The sequence below is a fragment of the Mustelus asterias genome, chromosome 24 (genome assembly GCF_964213995.1).
Source record: "Mustelus asterias chromosome 24, sMusAst1.hap1.1, whole genome shotgun sequence".
In the NCBI taxonomy this organism is placed as follows: domain Eukaryota; kingdom Metazoa; phylum Chordata; class Chondrichthyes; order Carcharhiniformes; family Triakidae; genus Mustelus; species Mustelus asterias.
In genome coordinates this window covers 47,199,324-47,215,338 of record NC_135824.1, presented here as the reverse complement: position 1 = coordinate 47,215,338, position 16,015 = coordinate 47,199,324, and the positions used below count along the sequence as shown (strand labels likewise).

The 16,015-nt window shown below is 48.7% G+C and overlaps 1 protein-coding gene across 1 annotated transcript; it reads right to left on the bottom strand.

Moving 5' to 3' along the window:
• Positions 1 to 2,376: 2,376 nt before the first annotated feature.
• On the bottom strand, positions 2,377 to 14,556 carry LOC144511361 (uncharacterized). The gene is made up of 5 exons (XM_078241650.1): positions 14,474 to 14,556; positions 10,303 to 10,418; positions 8,651 to 8,786; positions 5,973 to 6,304; positions 2,377 to 3,393 (listed from the first exon to the last, which is right to left on the bottom strand). Exons 2-5 carry the CDS (start codon positions 10,412 to 10,414, stop codon positions 3,317 to 3,319), a joined length of 657 nt encoding a protein of 218 aa, XP_078097776.1. The 5' UTR covers positions 10,415 to 10,418; positions 14,474 to 14,556; the 3' UTR covers positions 2,377 to 3,316.
• Between the last annotated feature and the right edge of the window lie 1,459 nt (positions 14,557 to 16,015).

Below are 16,015 nucleotides of genomic sequence, written 5' to 3'. Positions count from 1 at the left end.
CGACAGCACAGGAGAGGCCAATCGGCCCATCGAGTCTGCACCGACTCTCTCGCAGAGTATCTTACCTAGAGCACCCAAAGGAAACCCACGCGGACGTGATGAGAAAGCAGGGATGCACTGCTGAGGCTGTAGGAGGCTCTGGTCAGACCCCATTTGGAGTATTGTGAGCAATTTTGGGCCCCGTATCTAAGGAAGAATGTGCTGGCCTTAGAGAGGGTCGGGAATGAAAAGCTTGACATATGAGAAGCATTTGAGGACTCTGGGTCTGCACTCGATGGAGTTTAGAAGGATGAGAGGCTTACCTATAACCCTCTATCTTACTAAGTTCCATGTACTTATCTAAAAGTCTCTGAAAAGACCCTATCGAATCCGTCTCCACCACCGTTGCTGGCAGCCCATTCCACGCACCCACCACCCTCTGAGTGGAAAAACTTACCCCTGACATCTCCTCTGTACCTACTCCCCAGCACCTTAAACCTGTGTCCTCTTGTGGCAACCATTTCAGCCCTGGGAAAAAGCCTCTGACTATCCACTCGATCAATACCTCTCAACATCTTATACACCTCTATCAGGTCACCCCTCATCCTTCATCTCTCCAAGGAGAAAAGGCTGAGCTCACTCAACCTATCCTCATAAGGCATGCTCCCCAACCCAGGCAACATCCTTGTAAATCTCCTCTGCACCCTTTCTATGGCTTCCACATCCTTCCTGTAATGAGGCGACCAGAACTGAGCACAGTACTCCAAGTGTGGTCTGACCAGGGTCTTATATAGCTGCAACATTATCTCACGACTCCGAAACTCAATTCCTCGATTGATGAAGGCCAGTACAGCATACGTCTTCTTAACCACAGCCTCAACCTGCACAGCTGCTTTGAGCGTCCTATGAACTCGGACCCCAAGATCCTTCTGATCTTCCACTCTGCCAAGAGTCCTACCAGTAATATTCCGCCATCCTATTTGACCTGCCAAAATGAACCACCTCACACTTATCTGGGTTGAACTCCATCTGCCACTTCTCCGCCCAGTCTTGCATCCTATCAATGTCTCACTGCAACTTCTGACATCCCTCCACACTATCCACAACACCTCTAACCTTTATGTCATCAGCAAATTTACCAACCCATCCCTCCACTTCCTCATCCAGGTCATTTATAAAAATCACAAAGAGTAAGGGTCCCAGAACAGATCCCTGGGGCACTCCACTGGTGACCGACCTCCATGCAGAATATGACCCATCTATAACCACTCTTTGCCTTCTGTGGGCAAGCCAGTTCTGGATTCACAAAGCAATGTCCCCTTGGATCCCATGCCCCCTCACTTTCTCAATAAGCCTTGCATGGGGCATCTTCTCAAATGCCTTGCTGAAGACCATATATACTACATCTACTGCTCTTCCTTCATCAATGTGTTTAGTCACATCCTTAAAAAATTCAAACAGGCTCGTAAGGCATGATCTGCCTTTGACAAAGCCATTCTGACTATTCTTAATCATATTATACCTCTCCAAATGTTCATAAATCCTGCCTCTCAGGATCTTCTCCATCAACTTACCAACCACTGAGTTGAACACCAAACTGTAATTCTACTGGTTGGTTCCTATGTAGAGATCAGCGCAAATCCCCTGGGCTAACTATATCCTCCGGGTAAGAGGGCCCTGGAATTTGGTCCCGGAATGACAGTCTCGTTCTGACATTTCTTTCCCGGGGGGGGGGGCTGGACCAGACCTCGTCAGCTTTCCTGTTCTGATAGGTGACTGTTCAGAAAAATACCCTCCCCTCCCGCCATCCTCCCAAAGCACGCAGAACACATTCTGGCAAGGCCAGCATTTATTGCCCATCCCAAGTTGCCCTTGAAACAGAGTGCCTCACTCGGCCATTTCAGAGGGCAGTTGAGAGTCAACCACATTGCTGTGGCTCTGGAGTCACATGTAGGTCAGATCGTGTAAGACGGCAGATTTCCTTCCCTAAAGGACACTAATGAACTAGATGGGTTTTTCCGACAATGGTTTCATGGTCATCAGTAGATTCTTAATTCCAGTTTTTTTTTTATTGAATTCAAATTCACCCATCCGCCGTGGCGGGATTCGGACCTGGGTCCCCAGAACATTAGCTGAGTTAATAGTCTAGCGATAATACCACTAGGCCATCGCCTTCCCATGTTAAACAGTTGGCACAGATCATCAAATGTATTTTTACTGCAATTAAAATGTCATTATGGCCTGTTCAATGAACAGTTCATTTAGAAGTGCCAGTGCGTATCCCCATCTGAGCTGCTGTCAGTTCCTCTCTGTTCATAACTTTAACAGCAACTTCCAAACCCTTCACCCCTCCTGCCTAGAAGGACAAGCACAGTAAGAAGTCTCACAACACCAGGTTAAAGTCCAACAGGTTTATTTGGTAGCAAATACCATAAGCTTTCGGAGCACAGCTCCTTCGTCAGATGGAGTGGAAATCTGTTCTCAAACAGTGCAAACAGACACAGAAATCAAGTTACAGAATACTGATTAGAATGCAAATCTCTACAGCCAGCCAGGTCTTAAATGTACAGACAATGTGGGTGGAGGGAGCATTCAACACAGGTTAAAGAGATGTGTATTGTCTCCAGACAGAACAGCTAGTGAAATTCTGCAAGTCCAGGAGGCAAGCTGTGGGGGTTACTGATAATGTGACATAAATCCAACATCCCGGTTTAGGCCGTCCTCATGTGTGCGGAACTTGGCTATCAGTTTCTGCTCAGCGACTCTGCGCTGTCGTGTGTCGTGAAGGCCGCCTTGGAGAACGCTTACCTGAAGATCCAAGGCTGAATGCCCGTGACTGCTGAAGTGCTCCTCCACAGGAAGAGAACAGTCTTGCCTGCTGATTGTCGAGCGGTGTTCATTCATCCGTTGTCGCAGCATCTGCATGGTTTCCCCAATGTACCATGCCTCGGGACATGCCTAGAAGGACAAGGGCAGCAGACACCAGGAAATGGCATCTCCACCTCCCAAACTTTCCTCCAAGTCACTCGCCATCCTTATTTGGAAATATATCGGCATCCCTTCATCGCTGCCAGGTAAAAATCCCAAGAGTGCAGAGCATGCATCTACATCAAATGGACTGCAACAGTTTGAGAGGGCGGTTCACCATCACCTTTTCAAGTTGGGGATGAGCAAGAGCTGTCGGCCTGGCCAGCCGTGCCCAAACCCTGTGAATGAATGTTTCAGAGCAGCTTCTGGCAAATCCTGCAACTTCCTCATCTCAGTGCAGTCATTAACGTTGTCAAGTCTAATTTTCTTTCCAAGCGGAAAGCGGGTTTACGTGGATTCATTCTTAAGTTTAACTGGGACAGTGGATCCTGGGCTCGCTGCAGGAAACAGGGTCTGAGCAACATCGTGGCTCCAGGGAGAGAAGAACTGTCAAATAAAATACACACGGTAAATATTAACAGGAACTGCATCAGGAGGCAAAACAGTAAGTAGCTCACTTTCCAACAAAAAATTAGTGCAATTTGGCTCTTTGTGGTTTGGAATTGTTGCAATGGCGCCCGGGACCCTCGCTGGGCTGGCGCTGCCCGGGACCCTCGCTGGGCTGGCGCTGCCCGGGACCCTCGCTGGGCTGGCGCTGCCCGGGACCCTCGCTGGGCTGGCGCTGCCCGGGACCCTCGCTGGGCTGGCGCTGCCCGGGACCCTCGCTGGGCTGGCGCTGCCCGGGACCCTCGCTGGGCTGGCGCTGCCCGGGACCCTCGCTGGGCTGGCGCTGCCCGGGACCCTCGCTGGGCTGGCGCCGCCCAGACTGGGGTGCACTGATTTGAATCATGTTATGATGATGATGAAATCCAGTGTCCGATTTTGACGGACTGAATCATGTGCTTAGAACTGTAATGAGCCTGTGTTGAGCGTATCGGTGGAAGGCGTCCGCGTGGCTCGGTTGGCGGCACTCCCGCCTCTGAACCACGGGGTTTTGGGTTCCAGTCCCATTGCAGGGTTTTGACCACACAAAAATTAAGGCTGACACTCTGATGCAATACTGTGGGAGCCCTGCACTGTTGGGAGGTGCTGTCTTCTGAATGAGCCATTAAGCAGAGGTCACATCTGGCGGGGGTAAAAGGCACTATTTCAAAGTCAATCAACATCTCTCAAAAATAAACATCTAGTCATTATTATAATAACCAGATTCAGAAATATTGGTGGAATATCGGTGTTAGACTGTGATGCCAACAGCCAGTGAAGAAGCGGTGTGTTGCCGGATATACCAGCAGAATGGGGAGCAAGCTGGCGTTTTTTTTATTTATTCGTGGGGCATGGGTGTCGCTGGCTGGGCCAGCATTTATTGCCTATCCCTAGTTGCCCGAGAGCAGCTGAGAGTCAACCACATTGCTGTGGCTCTGGCATTAATGAACCAGATGGGTTTTTCCAACAATGGTTTCATGGTCATCAGTAGATTCTTAATTCGTGGCGAGATTCGAACCCAGACCCCCAGAACATTAGCTGAGGTTCTGGATTTATAGTCTAGCGATAATACCACTAGGCCATCGTCTTCCCGTAAAGAACAGAAAAGATAGATGAGGGGTTAAGGAACAGTTCCCCAGATTGGCAACTGGTACAAAGTGGTGCCCAGAAAAATTGACACTGGGACCACAGTCACCAAAATGGTCGGGAATCGGAAGGACAACTTCACACTCACGGGTGACACCAAACTGGGCGGGGGTATAATTAACGTGAAGGCATCAACAACATTCTGGAGGGGTGGAGTAAAACTGTAATTTTCAAATGAACTGCAGTGCGAGGTAGGAGTCCAAAGATGTGTGGATTAGGTGGACTGTCCATGCTAAATTGACCCCAGTGTCAAAGGGATTCGCAGGGTGAATGCATGGGATTACGGGGATAGGGCCTGGGTGGGATAGTGGTCGGTGCAGACTCGATGGGCCTCCTTCTACACTGTGTAGGGATTCTCTGATTCTAGGAGTTCTTGTAGGGTCCCTCCTCTGGCTCCAGGACTCGCCAGCCAGGGATAGTGCATTCATAACGTGGCCAACCAGGTTAATGATCATCCTGACGATCAGCCATACTGCAGGGGCAATGGTTAATCACTGCGCTTCGTTGCCGCACACAGCTACGGATCGATCCAATGGGGGTTCATGGTCACCAAAACCCTCTTTAGGGCAGAGCATCTGGAGGAGGAGAAGATGGTATCTTCTCGTTGGAAGAATAACATGGCCATGTACTCCTTGGAAAATAATATGGAACCAGATTGAGGAGCAGAGGGAGCTGATGGGACAGATACATATTACGAAAAGTGGAGGCAAAAGTCAATAAAGCAGTTTTAAATTAAAATCAAATAAAGCATTAGGGTTTCTGGAGGAAGGTAATTGAAGATCATTGAATCTCTGCAGTGCAGAAAGAGGCCATTCAGCCCATCGAGTCTGCCCCGACTCTCTGACAGAGCATCCCACCCAGGTCTTATTCCTGTAACCCAATGTATTTCCCCCGATAATCCCCCTAACCTGCAGATCTTTGGACACTAAGGGGCAATTTAGCATAGCCAAAACACCTAACCTACACATCTTGGGACACTAAGGGACAATTTTGTAGCATGATCAATCGATCCACCAACCTGCACATATTTTACACTAAGGGGCAATTTAGCATAGCCAATCCCCCTAGCCTGCACATCTTCGGACTGTGGGAAGAAACCGGTGCACCCAGAGGAGACCCATGCAGATGGGGTGAACGTGCAAACTCCACACACAGTCATCCAAGGCCGGTATTGAACCCGGGTCCCTGGTGCTGAGCGGCATCAGTGCTAACCACTGTGCCTTCGTGCCACCTAAAGTCGTGTTAAACGTCTATAGAGATTTGATTAGATCACACTGGTCTGCAAGTACTGCAAGAAGGAGCATTAACATCAGCACAAACTTGGTTTGGACTGAACAATTTGGAAAATCCCCCATTGCAAGTATTGGCAGAATCTAATGCTAATTCCAATTCCTTACCAGAGTCACTGCCTCTCCATGTGGCGTGGATGTCCTGATAGGTTGGAGGTTCCTCAATGTCCTTACACTGATTCTCACCAGGGAGAACTGTGCCACACAATACCATCTCCATTTGGTGAGACGGACCAAGGTGGGTTTGATAAGGTGGAGGCCCCTGCAATGTCAGGCAGTGTACAGTCGGAGGGCCGCACTGCAGTGCACACAATTCAGCTGGAAACACCGAGGCGGGCTCTGAAGGGAGGCCGAATTTTACCGGATCCCCAAAAACTGCTTCCTCGTAAGTCGGAAGAGACGCGGTCTGGGCTGGCCAATCCTCTCGCTTTGTTGTGAACCTGGAATGAGATTGGTTGTCAGATAGCATGACTCAGATCTTAAGTTCTAGCCTCCATTTCCAACTCTAGCCTCAAATGTGGGGAGGCAATGGCCTAGTGGTATTATCGCTAGACTATTAATCCAGAAACTCAGCCAATATTCAGGGCACCCGGGTTCGAATCCCACTACGGCAAATGATGGAATTCAAGAAAAAAATCTTGAATTAAGAATCTACTGATGACCATAAAACCATTGTCGATTGTCAGAAACCCATCTGGTTCACTAATATCCTTTAGGGAAGGAAATCTGCCGTCCTTACCTGGTCTGGCCTACATGTGACTCCAGAGCCACAGCAATGTGGTTGACTCTCAACTGCCCTGGAGCAACTAGGGATGGGCAATTACTGCTGGCCCAGCCAGCGACGCCCATGTCCCACGAATGAACAATAATTTTTTTTTTAATTCTCAGAGCTGCTGTCACAAAATACAATCATAGAACAGACTAGAATCATGGGGTGGCACAGTGGTTAGTACTGCTGTCTCACAGCGCCAGGGTCCCGGGTTCGATTCCGGGCTTGGGTCACTGTCGGTGTGGAGTTTGCACGTTCTCCCCGTGTCTGCATGGGTTTCCTCCGGTGTTCTGATTTCTCCCCTCAGTCTGAAAGACGTGCCGGTTAGGTGCATTGACCAGAACAGGTGGCAGACTGAGGCGACTAGGGGAATTTCACAGTAACTTCATTGCAGTGTTAATGTAAGCCTTCCTTGTGACTAATAAATATGCTTTAAACAGTTACGGCTCAGCTGGAGGCCATTCAGCCCATTGTGTCTGTGCTGGCCTTGCAAGAGTGATTTAGGTAATCCCACTCCTCCGCAGCATTCCCCACTTCTTCCCTTTAGCTTGCAATGCTTTTTCTCCGAACACCTATCCAATTCTCTGTTGAAAGCCGCACTAGAGTCTGCTTCCACCCGCTTTCAGACCATGCATTCCATTCCTAACCACCCGCTTAATTTAAATTTTTGAATTTATTCATTCATGTGGGTGTCATCAACAAGCATTCATTGTCCATCCCTAATTTCTCTTGGCTTGCTTGATCATTTAAGAGTCAACCATATTGCTGTGGGTCTGGAGTCACATGTAGTGTAGGCCAGACGCGGTAAGGACGGCAGGTTTCCTTCCCTAAAGGACATTAGCGAACCAGATGGGTTTTTCCGACAATGCTTTCATGATCATCAGTAGATTCTTAATTCCAGATTTTTATTGAAATCAAATTCCATCATCTGCCGTGGTGGGATTTGAACCTGGGTCCCCAGAACATAAAACCATAAGATATAAGAACAGAATTAGACCATTCGGCCCATCGCGTCTGCTCCACCATTCAATCATGGCTGATAAGTTTCTCAACCTCATTCTCCTGCTTTTCCCTGTAACCTTTGATCCCCATACTAATTAAAAACCTTTCTATCTCTGTCTTAAAGACACCCAAAGACTTGGCCTCCACAGCCCTCTGTGGCAATGAATTCCACAGATTCACCACTCTCTGGCTAAAGAAATTTCTCCTCATCTCGGTTCTAAAGGGTCGTCCCTTTAGCCTGAGGCATTACCCAGGGTCTAAGGATTACTAATCCATGAATATGCCACTAACTCCCCATGTGTTGCCCTTGGTTCATTATCCATTCGCCTTAAATCGGTGTCCACTGGTTCTCAACCTTCCCGAGGTGGAGATGCCGGCGTTGGACTGGGGTAAACACAGTAAGAAGCCTTAACAACACCAGGTGAAAGTCCAACAGGTTTATTTGGTAGCAAACGCCACTAGCTTTCGGAGCGTGCTGCTCCTTCGTCAGGTGGAGTGGGAGATCTTCCCAGCAGTGGGAACTGTTCCTCCCTATCTACTCTTTCTCGAACCCTAATGATGTTGCATATCGTTATCAAAGCATCTCTCAACCGCATACCCTCCAAGAGAACAACCGCAGCTTCTCCACTCTTATCAGCCTCTCTTCACTGTCTAGCCTGCACCCTCCACTGCTCCCCTCGCACCAGCTCTGCCCCACCTCTTATACTTAGACCCTAATCTAACGTCTGAAAGACGTGCTGGTTAGGTGCATTGACCCAAACAGGGGCCGGACTGTGGCGACTTGGGGAATTTCACAGTAACTTCATTGCAGTGTTAATGTAAGCCTTACTTGTGACTCATAAATAAACTTTGGTGCTTTCTGTTATCATTGTGTGTGTGTGCGCGTGCAGCGCTCGCTTCCTCTCCCCCCCTCCCCCTCCCCCCCTCCCCCCTCCCCCCCTCTCCCCTCACCCCCTCTCCCCCCCCACCTCCCTTCTCCCCCCTCCCCCCTCCCTGGCAGTTAACCTTGACTTGCCTGCAGCGTTGCACGATCACCTGGGGCGTGAAGAGGACACAAAGCATCAGCAGGAACAGGGTTGCTGACAAGCACATGGCCAGAGCTGCGACCAGGGGCATGGAGTGAATCTCTTCGTGGGTCCGGGACACCGCATCTGAAACAGGAATGTCAACGCTGGATTAGTGCTCGCTGCCTGTCTTTTCTGCCCAAGTCGAAAACCGAGAGTCGCATACTGCAGTCTGGTGACTCATCGTAGAATCCCTGCAGTGCAGAAAAAGGCCATTCGGTCCATCGACAGAGCATCCCAACCAGGCCCTATCCCCGTAACCCCACTAATATTCCTAGCCACACATCCTGGGACACTATGGGGCAGTTTAGCATAACCAATCCACCTAACCTACACATCTGTGGGAGGAAACTGGAGCATCTGGAGGAAACCCACGCAGACACGGGGAGAATGTGCAAACTCTGCACCGACAGTGACCCAAGCCGGGAATCGAACCCGGGTCCCTACAGCTGTGATGCAGCAGTTCTAGCCACTGTGCCACCGTGAGTGCGCTGGTCTGCTCCTTCCTCAGGTAAAGGCCCTTGACATTCAGGATTTCAATTATCCTAATATTAACTGGGATTGAATCAATACAAATGGAACAAAATTCTTGAAACATATTGTAAAAATTTGAAGCGACTTGATGTGACAAGTGTCCCTAAAGGGCCCCATGCTACCACACACGTTCAGGAGAACACTCTCAGCCAATGTCAAGCAAGCGCAATGAAAGAAGGGACTGAAACTGGGCAGATGGAAGGGATAGCACGGAAAGGGCAACAGGTAGACCAGAACTGAAAATTCTCACTTGGGGACAGGCCAATTTTACTATGGTGATGTGTAATTTGACCTAACTGGATGGGAAACAACTCTTTGAAGGTAAATTAGTGTCTTGGGAGGCCTTCAAGGTCGAGATACCCCAGAGAGGGTTCAGAGCCTATATTTTCTCACAAAGAGAAAGGGGTTGGGGGCTCCCAAATCCAAAGACCCCGGCTCTAGATCATGCAAGGTAGAATAAGGCAAAAAAGGGGGATGTTTATGTCAGATACCAAGAGCTCAATACTGCAGGAAGCCCAGAGGAGTTCATAAAAAGTGTTGGTGAAATTAAAAGTAAAATCAGAAAAGCAAAGAGAGGGCGTGAAAATTTTTAACGGATAAAAGCAAGAAAAGCCCGAAGATGTTTTGGTGGTTAGGTGGATTGGCCATGCCAGATTGCCCCTTTAGTATCCAAAGATGTGCAGGTTAGGTGGATTGGCCATGCTAAATTGCACCTTAGTGTCCAAAGATGTGCTGGTTAGGGGGATTGGCCATGCTAAATTGCCCCTTGGTGCCCAAAGATGTGCAGGTTAGGAGGATTAGCCATGCTAAATTGCCCTTTAGTGTCCAAAGATGTGTGGATTAGGTGGATTGGCCATGCTAAATTGCCCCTTAGTGTCCAAAGATGTGCAGTTTAGATGACTTGGCCATATTAAAATGTGGAGGTATGGGAATAGGGAGGGAGAAAGGGCCTGGGGAAGGTACTCTGTTAGAGCGTTGGTGCAGACTCAATGGGCCAAATGGCCTCCTTCTGCACTGTAGGGAATCTACTCTATGACATGGGCAGAGTAATGGAATAATGCTATGTTACCAGATTGTTGTGCAGACACATGCTCGGCCAATAGCAGAAGCGACAACCCTCTCGATAGGATGGATATGGAGCTCTTCATGATTCTGGGCAATCTGTGTCCACAGCTCCACATCAAGCTGAAAAATAATTCACACTTAATTAGAAACACTGCTTTTTTTTCATAATTATTTGTGCAATTGATCATCAACCTGTAATATTCACAACTCGGACATAAAGTCGCTCAGAGCAGGAAGAGATTGCGGGATATGAGGAGAAGGCGGAGTTGAGGGACATGAATGTGGAAAATAAACTAACCCTCTGAGTTGATCCTGACTTGAGTTTGTTGTTGACTATTTTGGAAAATTGGATCACAAAAACTGAGGGATCAGGAAATATACCATCACCTATTCTTTTCAAAACTAATTCAAAACCAATCCTGCCATGGACAGGTGGTAAAGAGAAAATCACAGCAGTTTGGCTGGAATTCTCAGGTCTTGTTGTCCCGATACTGCCACCAGCAAGAACAGAAAATCTGGTGCTCAGCCAAATCTCCATTCACAGCAGCGGGACTGGATAATCCCAGCAGGCGAGGTCGGAGAATCCCGTCTCTCTCTGTGCTATAATATGAGAAATAAACTGGGTAGCTGTGTAGAGGGAGGGAGAGAATGTGTGTAATGGGGATGGTTGGTATGGACACAGAGTGTACCCCACTCCAGCCTCTTTTTTCCACACACAATCCCACAGTGCGGAAGGAGGCCATTCGGCCCATCGAGCCTGCACCGACATCAATCCCACGTATTTACCCTGATAACCCCCCTAGCCAACACATCTTGGGACACTAAGGGGCAATTTAGCATAGCCAATCAACCTAACCTGTACATCTCTGGACTGTGGGAGGAAACCGGCGCACCCGGTGGAAACCCACACAGACACAGGGGGACCATACAAACTCTGCACAGACAATCACCCAAGGCTGGAATTGAACCCGGGTCCCTGGCGCTGTGAGGCAGCAGTGCTAACCATTGTGCTACCGTGCCACCTCCAAACACATCTGTGCTGGGATTGGAAAGGGGAATTGAGCAACGCTGCAGGCTGGCAAGGCCCTGACCCTGTGCTGCAGGGAGGGTCCCGAATCCTGTTATATGTGGGAAGTACTGCCCTCAACCTTCAGTTCTTGAGCACCATAAGTACTGAGATTCTCCCTGAACCCTGCTAAACGCTGTGTGGTGAGCCCTGCCAAGCTGGGTCTGGAGGATGTCCTCATATGATGAGGGTAGGGCAGTGGATGTTGTCTACATGGACTTCAGTAAGGCCTTTGACAAGGTCCCTCATGGCAGACTGGTGCAGAAGGTGAAGTCGCATGGGATCAGAGGTGAGCTGGCAAGGTGGATACAAAACTGGCTCGGTCAAAGAAGACAGAGGGTAGCAGTGGAAGGGTGCGTTTCTGAATGGAGAGCTGTGACAAGTGGCGTTCCTCAGGGATCAGTGCTGGGACCTTTGCTGTTTGTAATATATATAAATGATTTGGAGGAAAATGTAACTGGATGGATTTGTAAGTTTGCGGATGACACAAAAGTTGGCGGATTTGCGGATAGCGATGAGGACCATCAGAGGATACAGCAGTATATAGATCAGTTGGAGACTTGGGCGGAGAGATGGCAGATGAAGTTTAATCTGGACAAATGTGAGGTAATGCATTTTGGAAGGTCTAATACAGATAGAAAATATACAGTAAATGGCAGAACCCTTAGGAGTATTGATAGGCAAAGGGATCTGGGTGTACAGGTACACAGGTCACTGAAAGTGGCAATGCAGGTGGAGAAGGTAGTCAAGAAGGCATATGGCATGCTTGCCTTCATCAGCCGGGGTATTGAGTTTAAAAATTGGCAAGTCATGTTGACGCTTTATAGAACCTTAGTGAGGCCGCACTTGGAATATAGTGTTCAATTCTGGTCGCCACACTACCAGAAGGATGTGGAGGCTTTGGAGAGGGTACAGAAAAGATTTACCAGGATGTTGCCTGGTATGGAGGGCATTAGCTATGAGGAGAGGTTGGAGAAACTTGGTTTGTTCTCACTGGAGCGACAGAGGTTGAGGGGAGACCTGATAGAAGTCTCCAAGATTATGAGAGGCATGGACAGAGTGGATAGTCAGAAGCTTTTTCCCAGGGTGAAAGAGTTAATTACTAGGGGGCATAGGTTTAAGGTGCTAGGGGCAAGTTTTAAAAGAGATGTACGAGGCAGATTTTTTACACAGAGTGCCTTGAACTCGTTGCCGGGGGAGGTAGTGGAAGCGGATACGGTAGTGACTTTTAAGGGGCGTCTTGACAAGTACATGAATGAGATGGGAATAGAGGGATATGGTCCCCGGAAGGGTAGGGGATTTTAGTTAAGTCAGGCAGCATGATCGGTGCAGGCTTGGAGGGCCGAAGGGCCTGTTCCTGTGCAGTAATTTTCTTTGTTCTTTTGTTCTTTGTCCCCTATTCTTTAGTTTCCCCTCCTCTGTTGCCCTGGTTTTCCCCTCTTTCCCTCCCTTTTTTCCACTTCCCCTGACCCAGTTTTTCCCAGTCCATCTCCAAACATACAAGATGCACTGCAGGAACTCACCAAGGCTCCTTAGGCAGCACTTCCTAACCCATGACCACCTCCGTCTAGAAGAACAAGAGCAGCAGATACATGGAAACACCACCATCTACAAGTTCCCCTCCAAGCCACTTAGCATCCTGACTTGGAAATATATCGACTGTTCCTTCGCAGTCTCTGGGTCAAAATCCTGGAGCTCCCTCCCTAACAGCACTGTGGGTGCACCTACACCACATGGACTGCAGTGTTTCAAGAAGGCGGCTCACCACCACCTTCTCAAGGACAACGAGGGATGGGCAATAAATGCTGGCCTAGCCAGCGACACCCACGTTCCACGAATGAGTAAAAAATAGACCAACTCCTGTATCAATCTACTAAAGCTGTGGATGGAAATCAGGTTGAAGAGGTGGGTTTTAAAAGGTGGGTGGAGAGAGAGGTTTCAACAGTCCCCAAGAGACACACGCTGTCTGCTCCTGTTATCTATATACTGTGAAACCTACCCCTTTGTCACAGAACACACACTGACAGACAAGGTAATAAAAAGCGAGGGGTAATCCCACTTAGAGTTAAACACAGAGAGAGTTAGCTAGCTAGAGCGTGCTCTGTTATAGAGTTAAACACAGATTTATCATTAGCGAGTAACATGGAGTTAGTTGTAGAATTAAACAGAGTTATAAAGTTAGAGAGCTAGCTAGTAGTCAGAGAGCAACTTGTTTTAGAGTTATAGAGTTGAACACACAGAGTTAGCTAGATAGCAAGGAACACAGAGAGTTAATTAGTTAAACGCAAAGGGAATTATAGAGTTAATCAGAGAGGGAGAGTTAGCAAGCTAGCGAGTAATCATAGAACAAAATCATAGAATCCCTACAGTGGGGTAAAAGGAGGCCATTTAGCCCATCGAGCCTGCACTGACTCTCCGACAGAGCATCTTATCCATAACCCCATGTATTTCAGCCACTAACTTACACAGCTTTGGACATTAAGGGGCAATTTAGCATAGCCAATCCTGTACATCTTTAGACACTAAGGGGCAATTTAGCACAGCCAATCCACCTAACCAGTCTTTCAGTCTGTGGGAGGAAACCGGAGCACCCGGAGGAAACCCACGCGGACACGGGGGCGAACGTGCAAACCCCACACAGACAGCGACTCAAGCCGGGAATCGAACCTGGGTCCCTGGCTCTGTGAGGCAGCAGCGCTAACCACCGTACCACCCATAATACATAGAGATAAAAAGTTAAAACACTGAGGGAGTTACAGTGTTAACAGAGAGAGACAGCTAGCTAGTTCGTCGGCGAGTATCAAGTTATAGAATTAGACAGAGATAAAAGCAAAATACTGCGGATGCTGGAATCTAAAACAAAAACTGAAAATGCTGGAAAATCTCAGCAGGTCTGACCACATCTGTGGAGAGAGAATAGAGCCAACGTTTCGAGTCTGGGCGACCCTTCGTCAGAGTGGGTCATCCAAAGAGGCACAGAGAGAGGGTTAGTTAGCTAACGAGTAATACAGAGTTAAAGAGTTAAACACAGAGGGAGTTATAGTTAGTTTTTACAGGTATAGGGAGTAACACACATGGTTGCTGAGTATAACAAAAAGCGAGTTATTACCGTCACCCACACATCGGGTCCAGTCCAGTTACTGCTCAAATCTTACTTTCAGTAGCTGCCTGTCACTGAGCTGTGCTCGAACCAGACAACTGGGAAATACCACAGCTCAGGGGCTTTTAAGCTGGTGGCAACATGGAAACTGCAGGCGTCACGGAAATGGAAAGAGGAAGGAGGATGTGGTACTGAGAGGCTGGGTCTGATAATACCGTCACAGAATGATGATGGCACAGAAGGAGGCCATTCAGCCCACCATGTCTATACTGGCTCTCTGCAAGGTTAGTTTAGCGAGTCCCACTCCCCTGCCCTTTCTCCAGGCTCTATATTTTATTTCCCCTCAGGAGCTTACCCAGTTCTCTTCTGAAAACCGCGATTGAATCTGCCTCCAGCATCTTCTCAGATAGTACATTCCAGAGCCTAAACGCTCACGGTGTAAAATATATTCTCCCTCATGTCATCTTTGGTTCCTTTGACAATCACCTTGAATCATTGGTCTCTGATTCTAGGCTCTTCCACCAATGGCATAGTTTCTTTCTACCTTCTCCATCTAGACCTCTCATTTGGTTTTGAATGTCTCCATCAAACCTCCTCTCAATCTCCTGAAATCTCTCCATTCCATCCTGAAGTCCCTCATCCCTCAATTCATGCTGGTAGATCTTTCCTGCACTCTCTCCAATGCTTTCACATCTTTCCCAAACTGTGGAGCCCAGAATTGGACACAAAACTCTGGTTGAAACCGAACCAGGGCCCATCCCCCTGCCCCATTCCTGTAACTGAACTAACCCCTCCTAACCTATACATCTTGGGACACTAAGGGGCAATTTTGAATGGTAGGCCCACCTAACCTGCACATCTTTGGACACTAAGGGACAAGTTAACATGGCCAATCCACTTAACCGGCACATCTTTGGACACTAAGGGACAATTTAGCATGGCCAATCCACTTAACCTGCACATCTTTGGACTGTGGAAGGAAACTGGAGCACCCAGAGGAAACCCACGGAGACACGGGTAGAACACGCAAACTCCACGCAGACCCGAGGCCGGAATTGAACCCGGGTCCCTGGCGCTGTGCGGCAGCAGTGCTAACCACTGTGCCACCGTGCCGCTCTCATTGTATCAAGTCTCCGCTGGTGTTTGTGGCCTCCACACTGGCATCACCGGCAACCTCCTGAGTGGGTACCCCTTGTCCGCGAGGAGACATCCCCCCCAGCCGCCGCTCTCCCTCAAAGACAGCTGGGGTTTGTGGGCGACCCAATGTGTAACTGTCATGGGCACTCCTGGGAAACGGCCACACACCCTGCATGGAATGTGTCATGTGGTCACAGATGAGTTGGATGTTGAGGGAGTGGAATCCTCTGTGGTTTATGAATGATGCCACATGCCACCATGGTGACTTACGAGCTTTGTGGGGGCAGTCTATCAGATGTTGCATCTGGGCCACCCCTGCTAGGTGGGTGGAGCCCCATGGCCCTGGCGTCCTGGTTCGCTGGGTCCCGGTCAAAGTTGAACCGGGTCCCGGTCAAGATTTCAGCCCTGGCATGA

Bases quoted from the DNA above. Each gene is read 5' to 3' on its own strand.
- LOC144511361 (XM_078241650.1), bottom strand. From the start codon at position 10,414: ATGTGGAGCTGTGGACACAGATTGCCCAGAATCATGAAGAGCTCCATA. The intron at 8,787-10,302 runs GTAACATAGCAT...TTCCTGTTTCAG, and splicing joins TGTGTCTGCACAACAATCTG to ATGCGGTGTCCCGGACCCAC. The intron at 6,305-8,650 runs GCAAGTCAAGGT...ATCTCATTCCAG, and splicing joins GTGATCGTGCAACGCTGCAG to GTTCACAACAAAGCGAGAGG.